The sequence below is a fragment of the Callorhinus ursinus genome, unplaced genomic scaffold (genome assembly GCF_003265705.2).
Source record: "Callorhinus ursinus isolate GAN/ISIS: 27379988/994484 unplaced genomic scaffold, GSC_fseal_2.0 scaffold16, whole genome shotgun sequence".
Taxonomy (NCBI): Eukaryota; Metazoa; Chordata; class Mammalia; order Carnivora; family Otariidae; genus Callorhinus; species Callorhinus ursinus.
The window spans coordinates 43246094-43273228 of NW_027397078.1; the positions used below are offsets into that span (position 1 = coordinate 43246094).

At 46.5% G+C, this 27135-nt stretch overlaps 1 protein-coding gene and 2 long non-coding RNA genes across 3 annotated transcripts; 1 reads left to right on the forward strand and 2 right to left on the reverse strand.

The window, feature by feature from the left end:
• Window positions 1–4347: 4347 nt before the first annotated feature.
• Window positions 4348–25955, forward strand: CRLF2 (cytokine receptor like factor 2). Its single transcript, XM_025857786.2, has 8 exons — window positions 4348–4470; window positions 13441–13543; window positions 15127–15290; window positions 16733–16866; window positions 19201–19363; window positions 20324–20429; window positions 22731–22815; window positions 24970–25955. Exons 1-8 carry the CDS (start codon window positions 4389–4391, stop codon window positions 25243–25245), a joined length of 1113 nt encoding a protein of 370 aa, XP_025713571.2. The 5' UTR covers window positions 4348–4388; the 3' UTR covers window positions 25246–25955.
• On the reverse strand, window positions 5818–9768 carry LOC112812822 (uncharacterized). Its single transcript, XR_003205373.2, has 3 exons — window positions 9670–9768; window positions 7972–8148; window positions 5818–6812 (listed from the first exon to the last, which is right to left on the reverse strand). It is a non-coding gene; the product is annotated as an uncharacterized lncRNA (long non-coding RNA).
• LOC112812821 (uncharacterized) lies at window positions 19980–23084 on the reverse strand. The gene is made up of 3 exons (XR_012381081.1): window positions 22927–23084; window positions 21568–21791; window positions 19980–21314 (listed from the first exon to the last, which is right to left on the reverse strand). It is a non-coding gene; the product is annotated as an uncharacterized lncRNA (long non-coding RNA).
• Window positions 25956–27135: the final 1180 nt, after the last annotated feature.

Genomic DNA, 27135 nt, shown 5'->3' on the forward strand with positions numbered 1-27135 from the left:
TCATACAGTTTCTGTGTGTTGGACACAGGGTAGACACCATGTTCCCGGGAGGTGTAGACCTAGAGTGACAGAGCCCTACCATGTTAATCGTCATCACATCCTTTATTTATTTAGGCCTCCACTTAGCTAGTGTCTCACTTGTAATTTTGTTTATGAGACTTTATCACATCACAAATGAAAAGGTTTTCCTTAGTCCGACTGTATTTCCTTCATCTAGGAAAGGTCTGGAGAACTGGCTTAGTTCTCCCACAATTGCCCAGGTTGTTGATCAGCAACTTGGCCCCATCCCGGTACTTCTGTGAGAAGCAAGGCTGGGTTGGGTTGGGGGTGAGTGGGGTGGAGCAAGGGGAGGCAGGATATTGGGATGGCAGACAAAAGCAACAGCTCTTGTTCAACTTTTCATTTCAAGGACTCTCTTGTGTTTTTAGAGAATGTTATTCAGCAGAGGCACGATATTGTAATTCTGTGGCCCAGAAAAACCATGCAGTTAAGGAGTTTCGTTTTCTTTGTCTTGTGACATCAGCATTGTATGCAGGTCCATGCTCCATGCTGATGGCCTGTGCTGGCCAGTCCTCAGAGAAGAGAGAGGAAAAGACCTAACTGTAACATAAGCACACGTGGACAAGGCTCCCTTCTTCCAGGTCAAGACGTGTGCAGCCCCGTGTCCATGCATGCACCCTCCGAAGCCAACACCCCCTCCACTCTAGAAGGTTCTGGATTGGACCCTGTGCCCGTGCTCATCTTCCAATCTCTACCAAAACAAATTCAATAATGAAAGGGGCTTTTCACATCGTCCTGTAGTGTAAAAACCCTGCTGTCCTATATGCCTCCCTCCTAGTGCAGTCCCCTCTGCTGGGGTGGGGAAATGCTTCCCTTATGTAATGTTACGTAAACTTGGACGGGCTTTTGCTCAGAGATGAATCTGATAGCTTAACTGCGTTGATCACAACTTTCAGCTGCACCTAGGCCTCTTCACGATTACATCTAGCGTGTTGGGCAGATTTAGAAGTAAAGCCAGCCAGAGTCAAGATAAGAGATCATTTCATCATGTACATTCTGACACAGTTAAATACAGAAGGAGCTTGACATGAAGAACTAGTGGAGGCTTAACCATTTCTAGAGCAAATTGTCATTTCCATGAATAGTTCTTTTCTTGAGTTGATCTAAGAATTAAAAGTCTCTTTTAGAAATAACCCTAAACCTTATTAAAAACATCACAACCATAGAACAATCAAAATGAGTGTGAATTCTTCACAGCAACTCTCAAAGAGAGGTGAAATCCTGTTTCTCTCCTCTTGAGTCTGTACTGGCCCCTCACTTGCTTTGGCCAATGGAAGGTGGTAGAAATGACAGGTGTGCCATCCAGAACATTCCGTCCAATCAAGTCTTCTAGTTGGTGAAGGTCAAGCTCTTGGCTGAGAGCCAGCTCAGCTGCCAGGGGTATGAATGGGCCATCTAGAACATTCTATCTTTTCTAGAGCTCCAGCCAACACCAAGTAGAGCAGTTGAGTCCTGCCAACCCTCAGAATCAGGAGACATAACAACAGCTTAATGTTCGTTTAGACTACTACATTTTAGCATGATTTATTCCCTTATAGATAACAAAAATAGATGAGCAAAATAACATCTATAGGCAGGATGAGTAGAAATGAATACATGAAAGAAAAACGAGAAACATTCTTCATAGAGAAGCAGTGACATTTTTAGCTACATTCAAACAAACGGCTTACAACCCCATCTGGTTTTTTTTTTCTTGGTTCCTGACTCATCGCACATGTCAGGCATCGTGAAATATGAACAACACAATATTGGTTTGTGGTTTTGAGCAGAGATGATGAACAAAGGTGGTAGAAGGCATGGTTATGTGTCATCTCCATGAGAGATGATGATAGCCTTCACAACTCACATGGAATGTGCTTCCACATCCAAAAGGGAGTACAGTGCTTGCTGCCCATTTTCTCCTAAATTCCCCTACTTATTTTCTTCCCAAGTGAAAGGACAGGGCCAGAGAATGTCAGAGATTCAGTGGCAGTTCATCAAGATGGTCCAACTCCAGTGATAATGCTTTTTCCACCCGTCAGCCTTCTTGGAGCCATAATATTTTTTGTGTGAGGCAGTAAGATATGGCGGGGACTGTCTCATGGTTTATGAGGAAGTATCGGAGAACATCATATATCCCACATTTCTCCTAGTGTTTCTTTGGTGCATCCAAAGGACAAACACTCTTTTTCATGTCATAAACCCCATTAGCTGTGATAATCCATTTTTGGGAACTACATGTGTTTCTCTTTCCATAAAGTTTGAATCTCACCAAATCTCCATTCCTAAGTCACAGAAGAGCCAAAGTGACGCTTGGCCGTTTTCTCAAATTGGCCTGACCCGCGATTTCTTTCCAAGTCATCTGCCTGCATTTCTCCTTTTTACATGTGAACATTCTGAAATGAAGTTTCCAGAGGGTGAGACCCCGATGGAAAAGAGCTAGAAAGTCCAGCTTCCCTAGGGCAGCGAGGAGGTTGGGTGGATGGAAGGGAGTTAGGGAGATGACACTCACCCTCCAAGGGGGCACTTGTCTGGAGACTTTTGGGTGTCATGACTTGGGGGGGATGCTATTTGCATCTGGCGGGTGGAGACCAGGTACGCTACTCAAGACCCTACATTGCAGCTTATCTATCTATCTATCTATCTATCTATCTATCTATCTATCTATCTATCTGCTATCACACCAGGGTATCCACATCCTAATCCCCACATGGTAAACGGGACAATGTCCCCCAAAGAGTCCACATTCAAATCCCTCAAATCTATGAATATGCTACCTTATAAGGCAAAAGTGCTTTTGCAGACGTGATTAAGAATCTGGAGATGCAGAGGATCCATCTGGATTACCCAGGTGGGCACAGGGCCTTCATTTATATGAGAGAAGCAGAAGGGTCAGTGTCAGAGAAGGAGCTGTGACCTTGGATGCAGAAGTTGGAGGGATGTGGGTCTAGGAGGCAAGGAATGTAGGCAGCTTCAAGCAGCTGGGAGGGCAAGAAATCCGATTCTTCTCTAGAAATCCCAGCAGGAATGCTGGCCTGTCACCACCATAATTTTAGCCGGGGAAGACCTGTTTGGACTTCTGGTCTTCAGGATGCTCAGGGTAGAAGGATTGCTGGTCAGGGGCCAGGAAGACCTGAGTCAGCCTGCATTTAATAAGTGATTGGAAGTCACTCAGCTCATGCTCAGCTTCCCAGAAACACAGTTTTCATTCTAAAATGAAGTTGTTCCTGTTTTTTTTGTTGCTGTTGTTGTTGTTGCTGGGTTTTTTTTTTTTTTTTTTTTCTTTTGCCTTTTTTTTTTTTTTTCACAGATTCCATGAGTATCTGTAAAAGCGCTTTGTAGCTATGGTCTGTTTTCACCAGTACAGTAATCATTGTTAGTATTATTTTAAAAAGATTTTTTTTTAATTTAAAAAATTTAAAATTTAAATTAAAAAAATTAAGAAAAAAGAATTTTAAGTAATCTCTACTCCCAAACATAGGGCTTGAACTCATGACCCTGAGACCAAGAGTCACATGCTTCATGGACTGAGCCAGCCAAGTGTTCCTCTCTGATTTTTTTTTTTTTGAGAGCCCAGGGCACCCACTCCCAGGAGTGCATTTGAAGGCAGAAGCACCAGACAGAAATTGGTCACAGGTGGTCAGTCCGAGCTTTGAGCTCTCAAGCAACACACACTGACCAGTCTCCCCATTAACATCCTGCAAACAGTGATTCTTCATTTGAATTCTGGAAGTCCCCCAGTGTGAACCTTATGGACCCCAGACTCACCCTCCACCCCTGGCTTGGCTGGAGCCAGATGGGAGGGGGTGTCCACTGTCCTTGCCTCTGGATGACCTGCCACCCTGGCTGTCCACAGAGTGCCGGCAGGACCTCACTCTCCCCATAAGCCTCCCGACCAGCCAGAACGCTTTCCAGCCCAGCTCCTCATTGGCAGTGTGTAGGCAAGAGTGATCTTGCGGGGCGCCTGGGTGGCTTAGTCGTTGGGCGTCTGCCTTTGGCTCAGGTCGTGATCCCAGGGTCCTGGGATCGAGCCCCGCATCGGGCTCCCTGCTCTGTGGGAAGCCTGCTGCTCCCTCTCCCACTCCCCCTGCTTGTGTTCCCTCTCTCGCTGTGTCTCTCTCTGTCAAATAAATAAAATCTTAAAAAAAAAAAAGAGTGATCTTGCTTTTTTGTCATGGTTTTTTTTCTCTCTCTTTTTAAACAAGAGTCATCGTTTTAAGTAAAGATTGACTCTGTTTCCCGTTGTCATTTCCTTGTTTCTGTTCCACTCTTTAAAAACAGGGTAACCTCTGTACATTAGGCACGAAGGCACAGACCTTCTGCTCACTCTACCGTGTCTCTCTGCAAGCATGGGGACAGTGTTTCTGCCCTGGGCATCTGCAGCACTCTTCCTGCTGGTCGTTGTGAGCATTTTGGGGGACTGGGCACTGGGTAAGTGATGCTTGCAGATGTAGGGACTTGTGTGCCTAAAATGTCCTTTATTTTTCCTTCTTTCTTTCCTTCCTTCTCCTCATCTTCGTGTGTTTCTCTTTTTTCTCTCTTTTGCAACGGTAGTTATTTTTTGTTTCCTTTTTTTTTTTTTTTTTGTAACAGTAACAAGGAGCGTGCACAGATTCCCGAGTCTCCGCAAACCCTAGTTTGCCTGTTTGCGGAGGGTTCATGATGGATCGAGTTTGAATGCGTTCGGTTCGAATGCAGAAAAAATAAATAAGTAAATAAAAGAGCTCAATGTCTGTTGCATTGAGATTCTGGGTGGCTTCCCCATCCTTTCCGCCTTCCAAGAGCTCGAAGGCATTTTGTTTAAGTGAATACGGCTCTGTTAGTGATGAGCTCGTGTTACCTCCGGGAAAGGTGAGGGCGTCCCTCCACCCCCTCCATGGGCTTCAGAGCCATCCATCTGTGGGGTCATCCTTGAAACCCATGGCGGTACCTCCTGAGAGGGATCTCAGCTCTCACCTTGCTGTGTGTTCTCAGGGCCTGTTCCTGGGCTTTTTTCTGGAACACGACCACCAGGCTGCGTGCTCCTGGGGTATGCTTTGCTAACACAGTGCTAGGTGGCGAGAGAAGGCAGATGGGAAGGTGGGAGAGATCCAGCTGCAGTGGGCATGGTGGGGCAGGTCTCGCGTCCGACACGAGGTGTGATTGGATTTTCTGGCATGGGGGTGGCTCAGACGGGAGCTGGGGAGGGCAGTTTAGGGACCTGTAGTCTGTGAAGTGTCTCCTCATGTCACTGCATGTTCATCCTAGTGTTGCTGAGCTGGCTTCTTGCCTCCTGGGTTTGCAAGGCTCCGTAGACACTCCACCCCACCCCACCTCCCATTGACTAGAGTGTCATGATGGTGCATCAGGGTTCTAGTGGACACCGTGAGGAGTCCGAGGGAGCCTGCATGGGAGCCTCCCCGGGCAGGGGTTGCATTGGCTGTAACACAATTCCCAAACTCTGTGCCACATCCATCGGTCCATTGTCACATGCTCAGATCAGACCTTCCACGCACCAGACATCAAAGCAGACCCATGACACATTGCACGGGCATTTTACCTCCCGTGGACCTGCAACGGCTCCCAGGTGGCTTCCAGACATTGGGGTCTCCCTCCCTGACACCCCAGACTTGGACTTATGTTCAGAAAAGCACCGTGTAGACCAGTTCTGGGTTTTGACCCGCAAACAGGGGCTTGTAAGCACCGTCTGTAGACAACGTGCGCAACACACTCACAAACCCTTTCTCGTCACTTTTATTTTATTTCACTTTATTTATTTTTATTTATTTAAATTCGATTAGCCAACGTACAGCTTTCTAGTAACTTCTTAGAAAACACCGGAGCTTGTTTGGTTTGTGAATGGTGTTTGTGGTTTGCTTGCTTTTCTTTTCAATCGAGTTGCCTTCCCCCCGCCGGAGTCATTAAGGCATAAAAGCCTTGGAAACTGAGTAGAGGAAACCAGCTCCCACAGGAGCACAGCCTGAGGAAAGCTCCCCCCACTGGTCCTGTGGCCCGCCCCCCCCGGGCGTCTTCGTCATGAACCCACTGGGACGCCCTGTTCCCATGGGTCACAGCCACCCATGGCAGGAGTCGGAATCCCATAGACGTGGAGGGAGGCTGCTCTGAAGCCAAATGTTGAGGTGGGACACGGACCGGGCATCGGGCTGCCTCTGCACCAAGGAAGTGGGGGGACCCTGGCTTTCATTTACCCTCCGTGCTGCTGATGCTGCATGAGCCTTGCAGGGAGTCCCGGGGTCAAGTCTTCCCATGAACATAAGGGGGCTGAGACATTTCGGATACGGCTATTAACGCACATCTACCTGCCTTTTCACACCAAGCATGGTGTATCTTAAGAGCATAGATGCTTACAATTACTGTCCCTACATCCATGTGTGTAATGCGCCCTCCCGTTGTGTGGGTTCAGCTGGGACCCCCCCAGTTTTCAAGTCCTAACTCCTGGAACCTCCCCACAGGACCTTATTTGGAAATAGGGTCTTGGTGGGTGGAGGGGCAGCCAGCTATTAGCAGCGTCCCTGTCATGGGCAGGAGAGATCTATAAGCGGGAGATGTGCACGCATAATGCAGACCTGTGTGCCCGGGTCACAGCCGGTGCGGACAACGAGAGGAACAAGGGGACCCCGAGGTGGGTCGGGTGGTTAGGAAGGATGTGGCCGACAGGCAGGAGCTGGATTCCACAGGGGGTCCAGGTGGGGATGGGCCTGGAGGATGGCACCCCCGTGTAGGTGGCTTTGCATTTGACTTGATTAACGGTCGCCAGCACGCCAGCACGTCAGCTGCACAGTAAATGAAGAGGAAGGGAGGGAGAAAGAGAGAGAAAGAGAGTCCAAATCACAAAATTAATAATGCTCACCTTACCAGAATTATTGCAGAGTTTAACCGGACGTCCCTCTGATATCACGGAGACCCGGCCAGCATCGGGCAGGACTGAGCGATGCTGTGTTTTCGGCCAACCTCCTTCCAGCCAATGAACCCCCGGGGAGGCGCGGGCATGGGGCTTCGCGTCCCTTCAAGGACCTGCCTGTATTTGGGGACCTTGCTTCGCCGCTTCTCGAGCTCTGTGTCCTTGCGTTTAGGACAGATAGGAATGATTCAGACGTTCCCACCTGACTAATGCTGTGGGTCCCTGTCATCTTTGTATTTGTCTTTGTGTTTGCTACCCTGAGGCAGGCGGCAACCCCCAGGGAAAAGGGACGTGACTGAGGATTTTACAGGATGCTGTCTAGCTTGGGCATTCCGTGGTTTCCCTCCCCACGCAATCCACGCTTTGATCAGACCTCGCGTACTAACCCCAGAAATACCCAGCACTGTTTAGGCTCATAGTCCCTTGGTGACAACCAAACACCCTGTAGCAAATTCGTGTGGTTCATGAATCATCATTTTTGTCTCTGTCTCTCTGTATAGTTAGCTGAGACCTGGGTACTGCACCTGGGAGGGAGATTGTTGGTGTTTCCGTGATGCACCTGCAGGAGGCAGACCCACCGTTTGCAAATGCATTGGGCTCCAGATTTCCTGCAGCTCTGGGAGGGTTACGGGATCAGAGGCAACTTTGCGAAAGACCTGTTGGGTCCTTGACATGGGGGAGCTGTTGGCAAAAGCAGGTTCCAATTGCAAGACCTTTGTGTGTGTGGGGGGGACCCTGCTCATCAGTGTTGGCGGAAAAGGTCTCCGTCAAGGGAAAAATCCACAGGAGCCAGGGCAGGGCGACATGTTTTTTGTTTTTTGTTTTGTTTTGTTTTGTTTTGTTTTGTAAGCAGCTCTTTTGGGATATAATTCGTCCATTTAAAACGTACAATTCAATGCTTTTTTAGTAGATTCATAGCTATATGCAATGAGTTTTAGAACATTTCCATCATCCCAAAAGGAAACTCTATACCCATGAATCCATCCCTCTCCCATCCCGATCCCATTCCCAGCCCCCTGACAACCGCTAACCTGCTTTCTGTGTCTGTGGATTTCCCTCTTCCAGACGTTCCATGTCCATGGTGTCATCACAATATGGGACCATTTTTCTCTGTGGCGTCTGTCACTCAGCCACGTGTTTTCATACTTCAGCCGTGTTCTAGGACAAGTGGATTCTTTATTCCTTGGATGGCTGAATGATACCTTGTCCTATGGATGGACCACAGTGTGTTTGTCCAAACACACGACTTTTATAATTTGCCCCCGGAGGGCACCTGGGTGGCTCATCCCATTGAGCGTCCCACTCTCGCTGACCACTCAGGTCGTGATCTCAGGGTTGTGAGATCGAGTCCCAGGTTGGGCTTTGTGCCTGGAGCAGAGTCTTCTTGAAGACTCTCTCCCCTTCTGCTCCTCCTCTGTGCATGTTCATGCTCTTGTTCTTCAAAATAAATAAATACGTCTTAAAAAAAAAAAAAGGAAGAAAGAATTTTGCCCAGAAAGCCCCAGACTGGAATGCCTGCGTGATCGGCATCAACACAAGGCAGTGAAATTCATTTGAACCATTCCTTGGGGCAGATGTTCCCAAATCTAGAGCATAAGCAATGATTTTAAGAAGTATGGTAAAATTAAGTGGTTTGATACAATTTTTTACAAAACTACATTGCTTATTCTTTTTAAAAAATCATAGTAAACTATATATAGAATGTTCTGTCTTAATCGTTCTTAAATGTACAGGTCAGTGACATTAACTACATTCACAGTGTTGTGTAACCAAACCCACCACCCATTTCTAGAACTTTCTCATCCTCCGAAACTGAAACCCTGTCCCCATGAAACACTGACTCCCATGCCCTCCCCATCCCTTGGCTCCACCATCTAGTGCATGTGGGGCTCTCCACAAAAGTGGGGATTTTGAATACAAGTGAACTCTTGATGAAGTCTGGCAATCAGTGTCCCAAGGATTTTTCTCTACCTCCTTCTCTTCCTGTACAGACAGCTTCTATTACTAGGATTTCCTTTGTTACAGGTTCTCTGATACAATTCGCAGTTTTAAATCTTTGCCTCTCAACACAACCAAATAAATTCATCATATCTAGTAAAATTGACACGTGATTTCAAGCAACAGCTGGAGGAAAAAAGCACAGTTGTGGTGTCCCCGTGTTCCTTTTTGTTGAGGAGCGTATATTCAAAGATGGGGACCCTGAGGTCACATGAGTAAGATGCCATCGCTCAGTGGAAACGGTGCCACCAGGATGGCTAATAACAGACAGACCCGTGGCCCAGGAGCGTGGCTAGTTCCTGGAGAGATGGGGATGCTCCTGACTCTGCTGTGGAAATTTAACAAGAAACAAAATTGCTTGCCAACCCAGAAGCCTAATCCACAAAGGTGGCAGAGAGAGAAAAACCACTTTATTTTTCAATAAGAATTTAACCAGAATGCAATACACATCACACACAATGCGCTGAAGAGACCTACAAAGACAAGGGATCTGCAAACACAGAGACCCTTTTTGAGAGCTCATGGGCATCACCCATGACACACATATTCTGCGGATAAACGATAACTAGTCTTCGAGTGGGAGACCCCTCAGCACACTTTGTCACACAAAGTTCTTAATTTCATCCGGTAATTGGAGTGACCATCTGTTAACTAATTGGTTTTATCGAATGGAAAAATAAACTCCTATCTTTACGATAAGATGTTGTGTTAAAACTTGGAGCCAGACTTACCCTCACACAGAAATTGGGAGATGGAGCATCACATTCCTTGGTATTTGCATTTCAAAGAGTTGGTTTTTCAGGTCCTTGAGAAACATATCCCTGGGTCCTAAATCTGGCAACAAATGTATTAACTTTTAAAAAGATTTGAATGTATGTCAAAGAGATGGAGAAAGATCTTACAAGTTTCCTAAAGTAAATTCTCCAAGAAAGGGAGGGGAAGCGTGTCTTCCTTTTTTATTTTATTTATTTTTTTAAGATTTACTTATTTGTTTTAAAGAGATAGAGTGCATGAGCTGGAGGGGCAGAGGGGGAGGGAGAGAGACTCTCAAGCAGACTCCATGCTGAGGTGTAGAGCTTGACATGGGGCTCCATTGCATATGACCCTGAGTTCATGACCTGAGTCAAAATCAAGAGTCAGACACTTAACCGACTGCACCACCGAGGCACCCCTTATTTTATTCTTTAAAAAGATTATTTATTTATTTTTTAAAGTAATCTCAAGACCTAGGGTGGGGTCGAACTCCCAACCCCAAGACCAAGAGTCGCACATCCTACCGACTGAGTGAGCCAGGCGCCCCTTTTATTTTTAACAGGAAGAATTAAGTCTTTTATTTGTTTTATTTTTTTTAAAAAGATATTTATTTATTTATTTGAAAAAGAGAAGGGGAGAGAGATGGAGAGCACGCACGAGGGGGAAGGGGCAAGGGGAGAAGCAGGCTCCCTGCTGAGCAGGGAGCCGGACACAGGTTTCAATGCCAAGACCCTGAGATCACGACATGAGCCGAAGGCAAATGGTTAACCTACTAAGCCACCCATGTGCCCCAAATGTTTTATTTTTAAACTTGATTTGCCCTTACAAGGTATGGGGCAGAGCAGGGGTGAGGACCAAATGTGGAAGCAAGAGTTCCCTCTCTACTTTACAAACCGCACCCAAGCCCTTACAAATGGCTTGCTGATCTTTGACCTGCTTTCATGCCCGACTGAAGAATCCACTTCAAGAGTGACACGGTGCTACATGAAAACGTTTTGTAGGATCAGCGGGACGCCTTCCATGCTTTCCTCCTCCTTCTCAGAGAGGTCTTGCCCACTGCCCAGTGGCGAGAACCCCAATCACGTCCCTCACCTAGACTCGCCAGGCATGTCTGAATCCATTCTGGGCACTTAGCAAAGAAGCAACAGAGACACGGTGACTTCCCTTTCTCTCCCCTTTTCAAGTCTGACCAAGCTGCGTCCTGTCCTGCAGCTGACTCATCATGTGGGGGAGGTAGTGAACCGCAAGAACATTTCTCCTTTCCTGCAGGTGCCCTGGGGCATCTGGTTTTATCCATTAGATATTTTCCACAGACAGAGGTCTGAAGATCTGTCATAATGTTTGCTGAGGACAGAGCTGTATACTTCCCTCCCTTTCAGAGCCTGGAAGGCATTCGCCGTACGAGATCGACACAAGTTCCTCTTCTGAAGGTCAGGGCTTTCCAGAAGCTAGGACGTCCTTCCTGACATCTCTTCTCTCTATTTCTGGAACCAGTGAATCAAGGTTGAGATCATCTATTTTGTGATCAGTTATGTCAGGAACAATCGTCAGCACAGAACAGAAGTATTCTGTACACCTTGGGCATTAGAAAGTCTTCTTTAAAAACTCAAAGCACATTTATACCCTTCATTCTACCTTTGATTTTCAGAAGTTGGGATAGACCCAGAGTCCCATAATAGGTTTTTTTTTAAGATTTTATTTATTTATTTGAGAGAGAGAGTGAGGAGAGGAGCAGAGGGAGAGGAAGAAGCAGACTCCACGCTGAGCACAGAGCCTGATGCAGGGCTCGATCTCATGACCCCAAGATCACAACCTGAGCCAAAACCAAGAGCTGGATGCTCAACTGACAGAGCCACCCAGGCGCCCCACCAGAGTCCCCTAATGGGATTTTTCACAGAGAGTTCAACTTCTTTATGTGCTGCCAATTCAGCACATCTTTCCTGAACATTTTTCTATGTGTTGAGCACAGGGCTGGGCATGGTCGGTAACATGGGAGTGTCAACCAGATTGGAAAAAGAAGATGAGACTAAACATGGTTGAGAACAGCATCGAGAGGACTCGTTGGGGTCTCAACGAATTACAGTCAGATTGCCAAAATGCAGGAAACTGAGAGACAAAATAGCAGATGGACAATGGCCAAACAATCTAGGAAAACAGAACTCTGATTCACAACCTATGGCGACCCGCCTGGGAAACCTGCCCCTCAAGTTGATATCTGACAACTTCCCTAATTTTCATCCCAGCTTCCAACTTTGAACCAACCACAAAAACACAATTTTGCTCATCTAACCAATCCCATCGGACACCCTGCTTCCAGTGAACCACCTGAAGCTCCCCCTGTGCCAACAGCCTCCATCAGGACAAACTTGAGCCTCTGCACCCCACCCCAGCCCCCACCTGGCTATGAGGCTCTCCCACTCCTCTGTCTGCCTTTGGTGTCTGCCAAATGCAGGTGATGGTGCTCAACTCCCTGGAATAGCAAGTTTTGAATAGATGCCTTCTGCTTGTTTTCATTTGGGTGGCCATTGTTCATTTCCACAGTGTAGATAGTCATTGGCCAATTGCATGAGAATTTTGGTTGGAGATCTTAAGAAACCATAAGGGAAATACAAGATTGGGTTTGGCTTCCTGAGAGGCCATCATGGGAGAGCATGGTTAATTCCAAACCATGAAGTGGGATGTGACCCTATGAATGTTCAAGTTATCCAGCCCAGAGACCTCACAGGGGGTGCTGAGCAAACAGAGCTAGGGCCAGGACCCGTATTTGCCTCCTGCTTGATGGGTAGGGGAGTTGAACGCAGCACTGAATGTGGAGTGTGAGTTCCTGACCTTCTCAGCATTTGTGGACATGTATATGTTCACCTTCCTCTCACCCACAACCTGCTGCGTGCTAGAATTATGTCCATTGACCCATCCATCCATCCATCCATCCATCCATTTTCTATCTACCTACCTACCTATCCATGCATCCATCATATATCTATTATCTATCTATCTATCTATCTATCATCTATCATCTATCTATTATCTATCTATTTATCATCTATTATCTCTCTCTCTCTATCATCTATCTACCAATTCTGATACTTCCACTTCTAACTCAACACCAGTGAGTTCATTCTAGCCTTCCATATTCCCGAAATTGTTACCCCTTCTCTGACAGTTGGAAACTTGCCTCTTATTACCTACAGTATCATAGCATATTTGCTCAATCCTAGAATACACCCATTAACTACTTTCACAATGACTAACCCAGACATCTGTGAAAATCAAAAAAGTACCCGAGCTTAAGCCACTTGAAAAGCAAAGACCAAAGGACTCATTTGTCTGTGAGCTTTTTCTCAAACTGTCATGTGTGGTGCTCTGAGTAAGACAATGAGTTTGGTGGATGGTGGACAGTGTCTAATGCCCCCCATGTGTGCCCACAAAGGTGGTGTCATGAGACACACTGTCGATACTCAATAGCTACTCTTCATACTAATTAATGGTCATTATCTCTTGCAAACATAAGAAGAAAAGCAGCTGTAATCTTGCTGCTGACTTATGCCTCTGTCCTGAGCAACCTTTATATATCCTGTGGCTCTTACTGACATAATTAATGTCTGGCTTATTTGTGAGAATCTTGATTTTTCTCTGTCCCTTTAAAGCATTCTATTATTCTTGTGACAGAAGTGCTGATGTCCTTTGACAAATTTCCAACTGCTTTCAGCATTGCCTAAAAGATCCTCTATTTGTCTCTTTTTACCCAGAAGGAGCATTGCAGCTTCAGATTATCAACTTTAATTTTGAAGTTGTGCAGGTTACATGGAATGCAAGCAAATTCTCTGGGACAAATTTGACTTTCCTCTACAAGTAAGTGCCCTCAGGAAGGGAACACACCATGCCCTGGGCTCAAATATTTCTTCCTCTGAGACACCGGCGATTGGGAGGGTCAGGTGGTGACGGTGTGAAGAATCAGAATGTGCAAGTGTGAATGTGTGTGTTCTGTTTAGGCCTGAGCCCTCACCACAACCACAACCACAGATCCCCAGAACAACCAACCAAGTTATGACTGAGTCACACTCAAAACCACCTAGATTCTTACCAGGACATCCACAGGTGTTTGTTCATCTGGGACCATTTACAATGTCTCAACAGATACCTTTAACTGGAGCCCTGTTCCCTCGAAGCATGCTGTGCAGCCATGGCAAAAGTTAACCTTCTGAGACTTTTCATGCCACCTTACCAGTAGCCAACTTCCGAAAATATTTCTCCCTATCACAGGCTTTTTTTCTCTTACACACTCAAGGACATGAGTATTAATGTGGGAGGAAAGGATTCTTCAATTAATTTAGTCTCAATTCTGTGAATGGGAGATGTGTGATGTGTGATTGATTCTTTGCAGTTTGATAACACATGAGACAAATGGGAAAGTGAACACAAGAGGGACATTTTAAGGTGAATTGGCCAGGAAAATAAGCCTAAAATAAAAGTGCTGAATTTTCTAGCTGGTCACACAGGTAAGTCCTTTGAGCATCCGTTTCTTCATTGTAAAGGACGTAATTCTTGATCAAGTCACTGCTTGGATTTGAGGATTTAAAGACAGAGCTTAAACTGGTCTCAACTGAGCACCACGTTTTTTCTTAATATTGTAGGAAGCCTCAGAGAGATCGCCAATCTTGGTACATCCTTATTAAAGTGCCTCCTCAAATCAGGGACATGGTTACTCTGCAAGTCAAACTCTACTTGTATTAGTTTTCTGGGGTGGCCGTAACAAAGTACCACAAACTGAGCAGCTTAGAACAACAGAAATTCGTCCTCTCCTGGTTCTAGATACCGGAAGTCTGAGATCCAGGCGGGGCAGGGCTGCTGAGATCCAGGCGGGGCAGTGTTGCTGAGGTCCAGGCAGGGCAGGGTTGTCCTCCTTCCAAAGGCTCAAGGGGAAGGTTCTTCCTGCCTCTTCCAGCTTCTGGGCTCCAGGCATCCCTAGACTTGTGGCCGTGTCCCTCCCATCTCTACCTCCATCTTCACATGGCTTCTCCTCTGTGTCTGTGTCTTGTCTTGTGTCTCTTACAGGGATGCTCTCATTGGATTTAGGACCCACCATAATGCAACGTGATCTTATATTGATATCTTTCTTTTAATCTGTCAAGACTGTATTTCCAAATAAGGTCCCTTTCACAGATTCCAGGGATTAATACATGAACATGCCTTTTGGGAAGCCATTCAACCCACTATAGGGGACATTCAAGGAGCTTAACCTTTTGAAAGAAGGGATACTTTTCTGTTTGGACAGTTCTTGCTATACTTGTAAGAAAGGGTCCTTGAAACAAGTGAAGGGGATCCAGTCTGAGTCTGTGGCAGAGATGTGGAGCAAAGGGAGCGACCAGTAGGTTTGTGAAGGTGTTATTTTCAAAGACTCTCTCTGGCTGAATGGTTCTCTTGTTTAACCACAGATTAAGCAGTGATAAGACCAGTAGCCAATGCTCCAACTATATTTTTCAACAAAGTCATACTGCTGGATGCCTCCTGGAGGCAAAAAAAGATGAAATTCTGTGCTTTTCCATCAAGAATGAAACACATCTCCTTCTCACCAAGTGCCAATGGATCAGCGCTTACTGTAAGTACCAAAAATGAACTCATTGCCAAGTGCTTCTCTCCTACTCCAACTTAGAAGAGACTGGTCTTCTAGAAGATCCATCTTGATACACACGCTGGGCAAAGATGTGGCATGGCACTCTGCCCTCCAACAGAGAAAGAGAGAGAAGCACTCTCTTACTCTCAGTACTGCCCCATTGGTTTTTCTTAGATGCACTGAGGGTTGGCTGTCTATCTGGGATTACAAAACAGTGTACAAATGAAATGACCACAAACCAGATGGTTTGAAACAACATAAATTAATCATCTCCCAGCTCTGGAGACCAGAGTCTGAGATCCAAGTGGGGCAGCGCTGCTGAGATCCAGACGGGGCAGGGCCGTGCTTCCTCCAGAGTTCCAGGGGAGGTCCTTCCTGCCTCTTCCAGCTTCTGGGGCTCCAGGCATCCTTGGGCTTGTGGCCACGTCCCTCTTGTCTCTGCCTCCATCTTCACGTGGCTTCTCCTCTGTGTCTGTGTCTCTCCTCTTCTGGCTAAGGACACTTGTTCTTGGATTTAGGGCCACCCTAATCCAGGACGACCTCATTCTATTTCGATTATATCTGCAAAGACCTTATTTCCTGATAAGGCCACATTCACAGTACCAGAGGTTAGAACTTGAACATACTTGTTGGTAGATACCCTGTAACTCACAAAAGTGTTCATTTTCTAGAAAGGAGTCCCATATGACATTTTCCATGTTCCGTCTTCATTTTAGTTTGTTGGGGCTACTGCAATGAATTGCTACAAAATGGGTGGCTTAAAACAAGAGAAATTTGTCCTCCCACAGCTAAGAAGACCCCAGGCATCTGAAATCAAGGTGTGGGCAGGGCTGGTTCCTTCTGGAAGCTCTGGGGGATAATCTGTTCCATGCCTTTCTCTTCGTTTCTGGTGACTGCTGGCAAATCTTGGTGTTCCTTAGCTTGTTGACCCATCGGCCCCATCTATACTTCTTTCTTCACATGTCCTTCTCCGTCTGTGTGTCTGTGTTTCCTTTTATGAGGACACCAATTATATAGGATCAGAACACACCCTACTCCAGTAAAACCCATCTTTTCTTCAATAATTATATCCGTAATGATCGCAAATGCAGTTATATTCTGAGATATGGGGGCTAGGACTTCAACATTCATCCCATAGGGGTGGGGGAACACTCTTCATTGCATAACAGATACGTAGGAATTTTTCACACAATTTCAAAGAGTTCATTCCATGACACACATACAGGTCCTTGGAGTTCTGGTTAAAACCTCTCCTATAGATGTAGTAAGGACAAATAACCCCCAACCCCAATCTAACAATGTATTAAGGGAAGGGTTTATGCAGGTAGAAGAACAAGAGTCTAAGCAAACTTACCACTGTAATTTTAGAGATGTGGGATCTTTATCTTTCTAGAGGTGATGATCATTTTGTTGCCTCTCCTTCTTAGTGAAACCCAGCTCCCCGAAAGACTTGAACTTCCAGTGGCATCAGGAAGCCATTACGGTGACCTGTTCTGATCTGCCCTACAAGCGTCTCCTCTATGAAATCCAGTACAAGAGTATGTTCGACACTGAGTGGCAAGTGAGTGGGGTGGCATCTTCTTCTCAGGGCAAGTGTGAGTGAGAATCCCCAAGTGGTAACTGAGAGAAACATGGAGAGACACAGAGACAGATGCTGATATTTATTTTAAGGGATTGCTTATGCGATTATAGGGACGGGCAAGTCTCAGACCAGCAGGCTGGAAACCCAGACAGGTTTCCATTATGGTCTTGAGACTTCTCCGGGAAACTTCAGTCTGTCCTCTCGAGGCCTTTGCATTGAGTAAAGCTCACTAACCCACGTTATAGAGTGACCTTAAGTTGGCTGATTAAAAACATTAATCATTTCTAGAAAATACCTTTACAGTAACGCCTAGGCGGGCACGTGATTTAAAAACTGGGCACCACACCTGGCCAAGTTGACAAATAAAATTCACCCTCATCACACACTGTACCATCCACCCCTCTTTGTATGCCTTTTGAACACATGAGAACCCTTTCTGGTTCTGAGTATATGGGCACAATCTATGGAATAAATTAAAATTGTGTGAATATCAATGACCCAGGGGCTCACAGTTGTCTCCCAGTAATCAAATGACCACCATATAAACAAGAGACTAACTTCCTTGCAAAAGCAGAAGAGAAACCAATGGGCAAAATCTGCAGAGAGCAGACGGAATCACCCGAATCATGTACGGTGAGGTGGCCATTCCTGCAGGTGCCCAAAGTCTGAAGTTGGCATGAAGGGCTTTCCTAAAGACTAGAGTCTAGCACAGCAAAAGTGGTTAAACTACCTGGAGTATGAGCTCCCTGACAATCCCAGGAGCCAATGATTCCACAATTCTGCAAGTACACCTGTGTCCATCAGGCTCTTCAGACTTGGATAATGAAGTCAGCCAGAAGCACCGTATCTCAGCACCATCCAGGGAGTAGGGGGGAGCTAAGGCAGGGGGAGTGTAACTGACTATCTCAGCCCAGGACTGTCGATATCTGCCACGTTTACAGGTGTTGGGAGGGGCTTCCTTCAACATTCATTGAAGATATACTTACTGAGCATCTATTATGTCCCTAGCACTGAGAACGTAATAATAACACCTAGCTAGGGTGACTTGGGGATGGAAGCGATAACACATGAAAAGCATTAAGTAAGTTCATTCTTACTATGGGTAGTTTTACTACTCTCACCACTAGGGCTCACAGCTACGACTCACTTACTACCCTCACTCATTATTATTATGTTCACTGGTGTCTGCACCAGGTGCATCTGTGGAGACAGCAAGGAGATCTGTCATCAGATGGCAATCCCTACTCTCATGAAGTGTACATTCTGTAGGAGGAGACAAACCCTAAGCGGATGCATTGCCCGTGTAACACACCCCAAAATCTGGAAATGGTGCAATAAAATGTAGCAGTAAGGATAAAAATGAGAATACCATTGTAAGGCAGTTGTATGTAACTGAAGCAGGAGGGGACCGATCAGAAATTGAAAAGAACTGATCTATTGCTGGGTCTAGTAGAATGTAATCACTGAAATGAAATTTGATGAAACTCGTCAAAGAAATACAAATTAAAGCAACAGGTGGGTACTTGAGTTCACCTAAAGAGCATGCTAATAATAAAATGTGTTACTGGTCAAGGATGTTGAGCATCAGCAAACTTGAAGGGCTCATCAGTTGTCCTGGTCTATTCAGTCCCTTTTTAGAAACTGATGCTAAGGAAAGAATTGAAAATGTGGATGAGGTTTTATACACAGAGACATCTATTGAAGCATTATCTAAAATAAATACAGAGCCCTGGAGGCCACCTGTATGCCATGCACTAGGAAGATAGTCAAAATAAATATGATAAAATGTGTAAGAGTCACCAAAGGCGCTTTAATGATAACAGATATTTAGTGATAAAAGCAACGTGTACAGTAAAACATTGTATTATATGACTACTCCTGGAAGGAAAGAAAGAATATCAATTTGTTAATGGTGATTATATCATGGGGCTAGAATAAAGACATTTTTATGTTTTTTTGTTGTTGCGTGTTGGTATGTGTGTGTGTATTTTCTAAAGTTTCCAAAGTAAAGCATGAGTTACTTTTGTATTCATACAAAAAATTACTTTTCTTTTTAAGGAGTACGTTTTCATCAGGTAATTCTTAAAAGCATCTGTGGTAGTGTCTGTTACAAAGGATTGTTTGTTCTTGGAGGGGCCTCTAGAGATTGTTGCTGCATTTTTTTTTTTTTTACTGTTGTTTTTGCTAGGCAGACAGAGGAAGTGCAACACGAGTGTGAATGCTGAAAAGTAGGAATCTTGTGTGACTTCCTAGTACAAAGATAAAGAGTTTAGGTCAAATCACTGATCACTGTGTTTGCTTTTTTTCCTTCAGTCCAAGGAGGGAGAAACCTGCAATGTTACAACAGATGGCTTGGATGCTGAGAAATGTTATTTCTTCCGGGCCAGAGTGAAAACAATGGAGTCCAGCTATGGCCCTGACACGTACCCGAGTGACTGGTCAGAGGTGACACACCAGCAGAGGGGGGAGCTGAGAGGTGAGGCTTGTTACACAGCAGTGCGACACCTGTCTTTTGGGGGAGAGAGGCTTAGGGGCACCTAAAAATGAATGACCTCACCTTCCACTTCAGAGGCCAGTTTCAAAGCAATTGTTTCTCTCTCCAGGCTGCCTTCCTCATTGGGCTAATTTTCATTTTTATTTTTATCAACAGCAGCAATAATAATAAATAGTATTTACGAATGTTGTTACAGTGATATAGGCATAGATTATAGATACGTAAATAGATGATAGATGACATAGATAAATATATAATTATAGGTAAGTAAATGATAGTTGATAGATTGATAAACATAAATGGATGGATAGATAGATGGTACATAGATACATAGATATGATGGATGGGTGAATGAATGGATAGATGGTTAGATGATAGAAAGATAGATGGATAGATAGAATGATGGATGGATGGATGGATGGATAGACGGATGGATGTATAGATGTTAGATAGATGGATGGATAGATAGATAGATGGATGGATAGATAGATGATAGATAGAAAGATAGATGGATAGATAGAATGATGGATGGATGGATGGATGGATGGATGTATAGATGTTAGATAGATGGATGGATAGATAGATGGATGGATAGATAGATGATAGATAGATAGATAGATAGATGGATAGATAGATAGGTAGATGATAGATACATAGATAGATAGAGATACAGAAGACAAGTGATAGCCAAAAGCAAGCCTCAGTACCCTCAAACACCGCTGGCAACTCAGGTACCTGGGAGCAGTGTGTTGACTCTACCCACCTCCTGCAGTGGCTGCCTGATGTGTGCCTGTCCAGAGACACCGTCTCTCTTTCCGGGATACTTCCCACCGAAATCAAGATTTGCTGACGTTGCCATTTATAAAGGAAGAGAAATGGGGAGTTGGAGCCTGATTTACTACCATCTTGAAAACTGACAGCACTCATTCTTCTTTTCTTTAGATTCATGCCAGGAGAGAAAGCTTTTCCCAAAATTTATTTTAATTTCTGGCACGGTTGCCTTGCTGACCGTGTTCCTTCTTCTTCTGTCTTTATGGAAAGTATGGAGGTAAGGGTGACCCTCACCAGTCTTGTCATACACACGGGAGAGAGGGCTTTGGTTGCCATATGTCCACAAAGTGGAAAAGAGAAGGAGAATCATCTGATAGGGTTATTGAGGTGAGCATCAAGTCCCTCACAATGCACACTTCGCCAACAGTGTCTTACAAGAAAATAGAGGAAAATAATGCCAAAAAATGCAGGGATACCTGGGGTATTCGTTGAGAAATACTCTCGTAGAGACAGTAGAATATATGAGTGTCAACTCCTACCAGAGGGTTAGCTTGCTTCAAACACAGACCCTGCTGAGGTGTGTCCACCTACCATGTTAGAGTGACAGGTGCTTAAAACACCTTTCAGTTGTCATTGAGACTGATCAAACTGATTTGTTGGGGAAGTGAGAAGAATTGTACAGGGAAGCTTGTCTGCTTCTTAAATCCAGTGACAGATATACCAACACAATATTCTCTGAACCCGCAGACAGCTTCTCAAAAATATCGTATTAAATAGTTTTCTTTGCTAACCTTCCCTACAACAACTTAGCCACCGCTATTTCCATCCCTACGTAAACTGACTTGCGTTGTGCCCAGGCGTCTGGCTGTCAATGACGTGTGAGGGTACCGATGCCCAGGGTAGTGGGCACCATCTTTGTCTCTTAGGATGAGGTTTCCATGGCGACAGCGGGGGTCATGTGTAGAGAAAGATGAAGCACCACCCTGGAGCACTGAGGCTGGGTCTGTGCTATAGGGTGAGTCGGACAACTCCAAAGGGTCCCCCTGGAGCCTGATACAGCACGCAGGTGCTTCGTGTAGTTCTTGTAGGTTGTCCGTGACTTTTCCAGCCTCATCTCCTCTCTTTTACCGGCTCACATAGATGCCACCAAAACGGTGTTCTGCTAGGGAGGAAAGGAGGCAATCAGATGAGGGTGTCTACCGGTGGCAGGCATGGTGTTTTAAATACAGAGCTGAAATCACCCCCAAGGGAAACCGAGGGGCACGACCCTTGGAAAACACTAACGCTTGCCCTGTCTTCAAGGGAAGCCCCTATTCGCAACGAGAGGTGAAAAGTCAACTATATTGGGTATGGGTGCCCTAGGGCGGCCATAACAAAGGACCAAAGATGGGGAGGCTCAAGTCACAGGCATTTACCCTCTCCCAGCTGTGGAGGCTGGGAGGCTGAGATCCAGGTGTGCGCAGGGTTGATTTCCCCCGAGGCCTCTCTCCTTGACACGTCGACGCTGGCTTCTCCCCATGTCCCCTCTCTCTGTGAGCACACGCATCCCTGTAATCGCGCTCTCTTTTCAGAAAGGCACCAGTCATATCGGATTAGGAGCATAGTAGCTTAGAACCTCTTCAATTCAGTACTTGGGGGCCTGTGAATTAAAGTGACCAAAGACAGATTCACAGCACAAAAGGCATGTGTTTATTTACTGATGTCATAATTTCACGTGCACGGAGGAATCCCAGACAGGAAGTGAAAACCCAAAGAGGCGGTTAGTCTGGGGAGATTTTATGCCACTTTAACAAAGGGTAATGATCGTGGAGAAGTGGCTAGGCAGAGGAAAAGGGGTTCTGAAGCTCTAGGAGGGTAAATTCTGGGAAGGTGACTAGGAAATGTATAGACAAAACTAATAGTAGAGAAAGGTTGTCTATGTGGAAAGATCTCGGTGATAAAATTTGTTCTCTTCCTCGTAATCGAGGTGGGGGGCACCTTTAAAATGGAAATTTCCATTGCAAAATGGGAAACTGATGCCTTGTTCTTAGGCAAGTGCGGAGGAACAGAGAGCTCCTTTTATGTGTCCTCTATCTTAAAAGCCATCAGCCCCAAATAATCAACCGTCCAGGGGGCATATTTTGGGGCAGCGTATCCTGATCACCGCCAGGCCCCTCCCTTAAGACTCATGTAACCTTCATTATTACCACTCGAAAAGCCCAATCTCCAAACACAAGTCACAGGGAAGGTTAGGGCTTCAACCTATGAATTTTGTGGGGACACCATTCAGTCCACTGGTTCAGGAGAGAGAAGTAACAGTCCCTGTTACTTACTTACTACAATAGGTATTGTGCAGAACGATGCTCTGTCCCTGTAACCCCACACTTTCTCAGTGGGACATGTCAGGTGGATGATGGGAGCAAGGTGCCTGGGGAGTTGAGGGGGGAAGGGCATGCCTTGAGAATGAAGGCACAGTTCTATCCAGGTGCCACATCCCCGAGGGGGGGGGGATTGTGTCCCCATCCTCGGCCCCTTGAAAGTCCACAGCCTTGCGCCGTGACTCCAGCCTGCCTGACCAGACTCTCCGTGTCCATTTCAGAGTTAAGAAGGTCCTCATGCCCATTGTGCCTGATCCCAAATTCACCTTCCCTGGACTCTTTGAATCCCACCAGGGTAACTTCCAGGTAAATGCCATCCTCCTGTGCATGTTCTACAGGATTTCTTTGTCACGCTCTAATAACTCCCTGCTTACCGTGTTTAAAATCAATATTTATTCCAGCTACCTCCTTACATACCTGTGAGCCTTTTCTGAACTGAGAGCGGCAGCTTCGTTGTTTTGTCTCGGGGCAGAGAGACGAGGTTCCAGAAAGGGTTTCAAAGGGCGGCTTCTCTTTAAGTCAGCCCCAGAGACAGAGAGAACGGTGCCCTCACGGGATTTTCCAGCCCAATCGCCTTTTCATCTCACCAGGAAGTTGTGTTCTTAATGTGCTCCCCCCTGCAGAGCTGAAAACAGACCAGAAACTTCCGCTTTCAAAACGTTTATAGTCATCATTTCATTCACTTGATAAATGCCTGTGGAAGGCTGCCTATGAGTTGCTGGGAACTGGGGAAACAGGAGTAGCCCCCACCCCCAGGAGCTCACCAGATGGCAGTGTGGATTTTAGGGGACAATGCATCAGAAGTTTCCTGGTGTTGCCACCAACCAGAGGCTTGAAACAACAGAAATGAATCATCTCCTAGTTCTGGAGACTGGCAGTCTGAGATCCAGGCGGGGCAGGGCCACTGAGATCCAGACGGGGCAGGGCCGCTGAGATCCAGGCGGGGCAGGACCGTGCTCCCTCCTGAAGCTCCATGGGAGGGTCCTTCCTGCCTCTTCCAGCTTCTGGGGCTGCAGGTGTCCCTGGGCTTGTGGCCACGTCCCCCCCAATCTCTGTCTGTCTTCACGTGGCTTCTCTTCTGTATGTGTGTCTCCTCTTCTGTCTCTTACAAAGACACTTGTCATTGGATTTAGGGCCATTCTCATCCAGGATGGTCTCATGTCAGATCCTTCGTTAGTCCCGTCTGCAAAGTTGCTATTTCCAAATAAGTATACATTTATAGGTTCTGGGGTTTGAGGATTGGACATATCTTTATTTTGGGACGGGTGTGTACCATTTCACCTCCTACAGGAGCAAGTTTAATTTCAAAACTACTTAGACGCAGGGGAAGGCAAAAAAAAACAAACAAAAAAAAAAACAAAAAAACCCCCAAAAAACGGGGGAAATTTTTTTTCTCTCTACCCTCTTAGTTTCTGTGTTCAGGGCCTGCAAATTAAACAGATGAAAAAGACAGATTAACGAAGAAAAAAGTTTATTTCATATGCACATGAGGGTGGAGGAAGGTTCGCAGAAAAGAAGTGAAAACCCCAAAGAGGTGGTTAGACCCGGGGGCTCCTGTGCCATTTGAACGAAGCATGATAAAGTTTGGAGAAGTGACGGGGCAGAGGAAAAGGGAGGGTTGGGCCTCTGGGTGGCAGGTGTGATGTGGGAAGCGGATAGGATGATACCGTGAAGGTTGTCGACTAAGGTTTGTTACGCAGACTGAAGCCCTCTGGGGTGACCAGGGCTGTCTCTGCAGTTGTAGGGACACCTTAGCAAGTGGAAATCTTTACTAAAGGGAAACTTATGCCTAGGCTTTTGTGCAGAAAGGTGGAAGGCAGAGAGCTCCTCCCACGGTTGTCCTTTTCAATCACCTTCAGCTCAAAATCATCTTTTGATCAAAGTGCCTTATGGTGGGAGAGGGGTGGTGGTGTCCTGATCCTTTTCTAGGAGAAGGGAGAGAATTAGAAAAGAGTTTTCAGGGCAGAAAAAATGAAGAAGGAGATGGGGGAGGCTGGGCACACGTGCCAAGGACACTCCCCCTGTTGGCAATGAGTCCCATAGAGCCCCCTGTCCCAGGCGCGCCCCGCCCCCCCGGCCAGTATCGAGGGGGCTTGTTAGAATTGCAGCTTCCGGAGCCCACCTGGACCCGCTGAGTGATCATCCCGCTCACAAGACGCCGGGCGACTTGCAAACACAGCCGAGTTTCAGAAGCACGTGGCAGAAGGCGTGTTCCTTGTCCTAACACGTTTACGGGGCCACAGAGGTTTTGCAAATAGCCTTCAAGGCTGATGATAAAAGGCAGGTCAAAAAAGCACCATGGGGTTAGCTCAGAGGTGTCAGACAAGAACACGAGCGTTTTCCCCTGGGATTGGCGTTCCCACCCGAGGGAGGCTGCCTGGGTCCCAGAGATGCTCCGTCAGGGGGCACCAGCCACGAGGCATTTCCTTGGTTTCAGGATGCAATGTTTCATCCCTGCAGGAGTGGATCAAGGACACCCAGAACGTGGCCCACTTGAATAAGATGGAGGGTGCTGAGCAGGAGTGTGTCCTGGAAGAGGCCCTAGTTGTCCACCTGGTGAAGAATGAGGCTGAGACGCCCATCATGATGACCACCCCATTGTGCCCACGGACAGAGGAGGAAGAGGCCTCCAGGGACCCCAGCCAGTTCCCTTGCCGGCCCCTGCAAGGTGGCGAGGTGGTCTCTCTTGGGGGCTTTACGTTTGTGATGAGTGACAACTCATACATCATGTTATGAGGGGGTGCAAACTCAAAAGCCAACGGTGGGGTCTATGTTGACGTTATGGGATCAAGGAGGAGCATCTCGGGGACTCAACACCATGGTAAAGGGAACATGGACATGGCCCGTGTCCAGAGGGGTTTGTCACTGAAGACCCCAAACCCGTGCACCCCCTGGGTCAGCTTTCATCCCATGGACATTGCTACTCAAGGGCCCGAAGGCAGATTCACCGTAGATGGGACACAGTGCGTTGGAGTGTTTCTTGCTTTCAGCTCACACCTCCTTGTGGCTGATGTTTTCCCATAAATCGTGAGGAAGCAGGACCAGGGTGCCCTGAAACCATCCTCCTCCATGCACGTCACCCGTGCCCCAACCAACATTTCCATTCCCCGAACAGTTTCCCTGCTCTTTTGTGCCCAGCAAGCAGAACTTGCTGCTCCTGGGTGGGAAAGGAATCCTGCTTGGCAGATGCCAACCAGCCACCCAGCTTCTGCTCTGAGACAGAAAAACACCCACTTTTCAAGCACGGGGGGGTGGTGGTGGTGGTGGGCGTTTTCTTCAGGAGACTCCATTTTTCTTGGCGTCCACACTCATGGCATTTACTCCAGAGATAGCGAACGTTACAATGCCGTACGCGGTCACCCTAAGCATCTTGCCCTTGAGGGCGGCTCACATTTTATTTTGTGAATGAAAATAAAAGAGACAAAAGGACGTTGGCTTACGAGTTTTACTAAGACTTAAGTAGGTTGTTGGTGTTTGTGTAGACAGCGGAGAACACTACCAATTTTATCCCCCTGGGCTTCGAGTATGGGATGTTCTTAGATTCTTGAGGTTGTGGTTCTTTGGGCTGGCGCTGGGTGTACCTTCTCCCTCTCCCCTGCCGGCTGCAATAAATAAGTTTGGAGTCCGTGTGTGTATGTGTGTGTGTGTGTGTGTGTGTGTGTTGGGGAAATGGAACCTCAGAAAACCTCTCCCCTGCCCAGAAAGCCCCTCCACGAAGGTAGAATGGAAAGAAAAGAGCTTTATCCCTGAACGTGCAGGAAACCAGAACATAACGTGTCTCACAGGCAACCCGCTAAGAGATTGCAAAGACAGAATCTTGCCGTTTTCATAACCTCAAACCATACAACCCATTCACGTTGTCCAAGGCAATTGCTAGTTTTCTCTGTTCTCTAGGATGGAGGTGGGTTTGCAGTTTGGAGCCAGGTGCCAGTGAGGCCTTCCCCTCGTATATTAGGGTGGCCAGAAGAAATACCCCATACGGGAAGACTTAAACACTAGGTATTCATCTCTCAGTCTGGGGGCTGGGAGTCTGAGATCCGGGCGGGGCTGAGGCTGTTTGTGTGAGCTCCAGGTGGGGCCGAGGCAGGTTTCTCCTGAGGATTCTCTCCTGGGCGTGTAGACTCTGGGTTCTCCCAGTGGCCTCACATGGTCGTCCCTCTGCGCGTGTCTGTGTTCTCATCCCATTTTCTTATAAGGACCCCAGTTCTATGGGATCAGGGCCCACCCTACTGACCTCATTTTACCTTAATTACCTCTTTAAAGACCCAATCTCCAAATAAAGCCTCATTCTGAGATCTTGGGCTATGGCGTCAACATATGGATTTAGGGATATGCAATTCAACCCGTAACAGCTCCCATTTAATCAAAAGAAGAGGTGAGGTTAAGAAACATAAACCCTGCACCATGAGGGTGACCCAGAGGTGAGGTGCCAGGGAACCCATGGTTGTGCACCCACACGCACCCTCTGTTTCCTCTTCCCGTAATTATCACCATTTTGCACTGGAAAGACGCTCCCAAGACCTGCACCAGCCAAAGCAAGAAACCCGAGAGATGCGTCTCTGTCACGTGCAGGACAGTCTTCGAGAAGCAGGTGCGTCACTTGCTTATTTGTTAAAAGCATTGTGC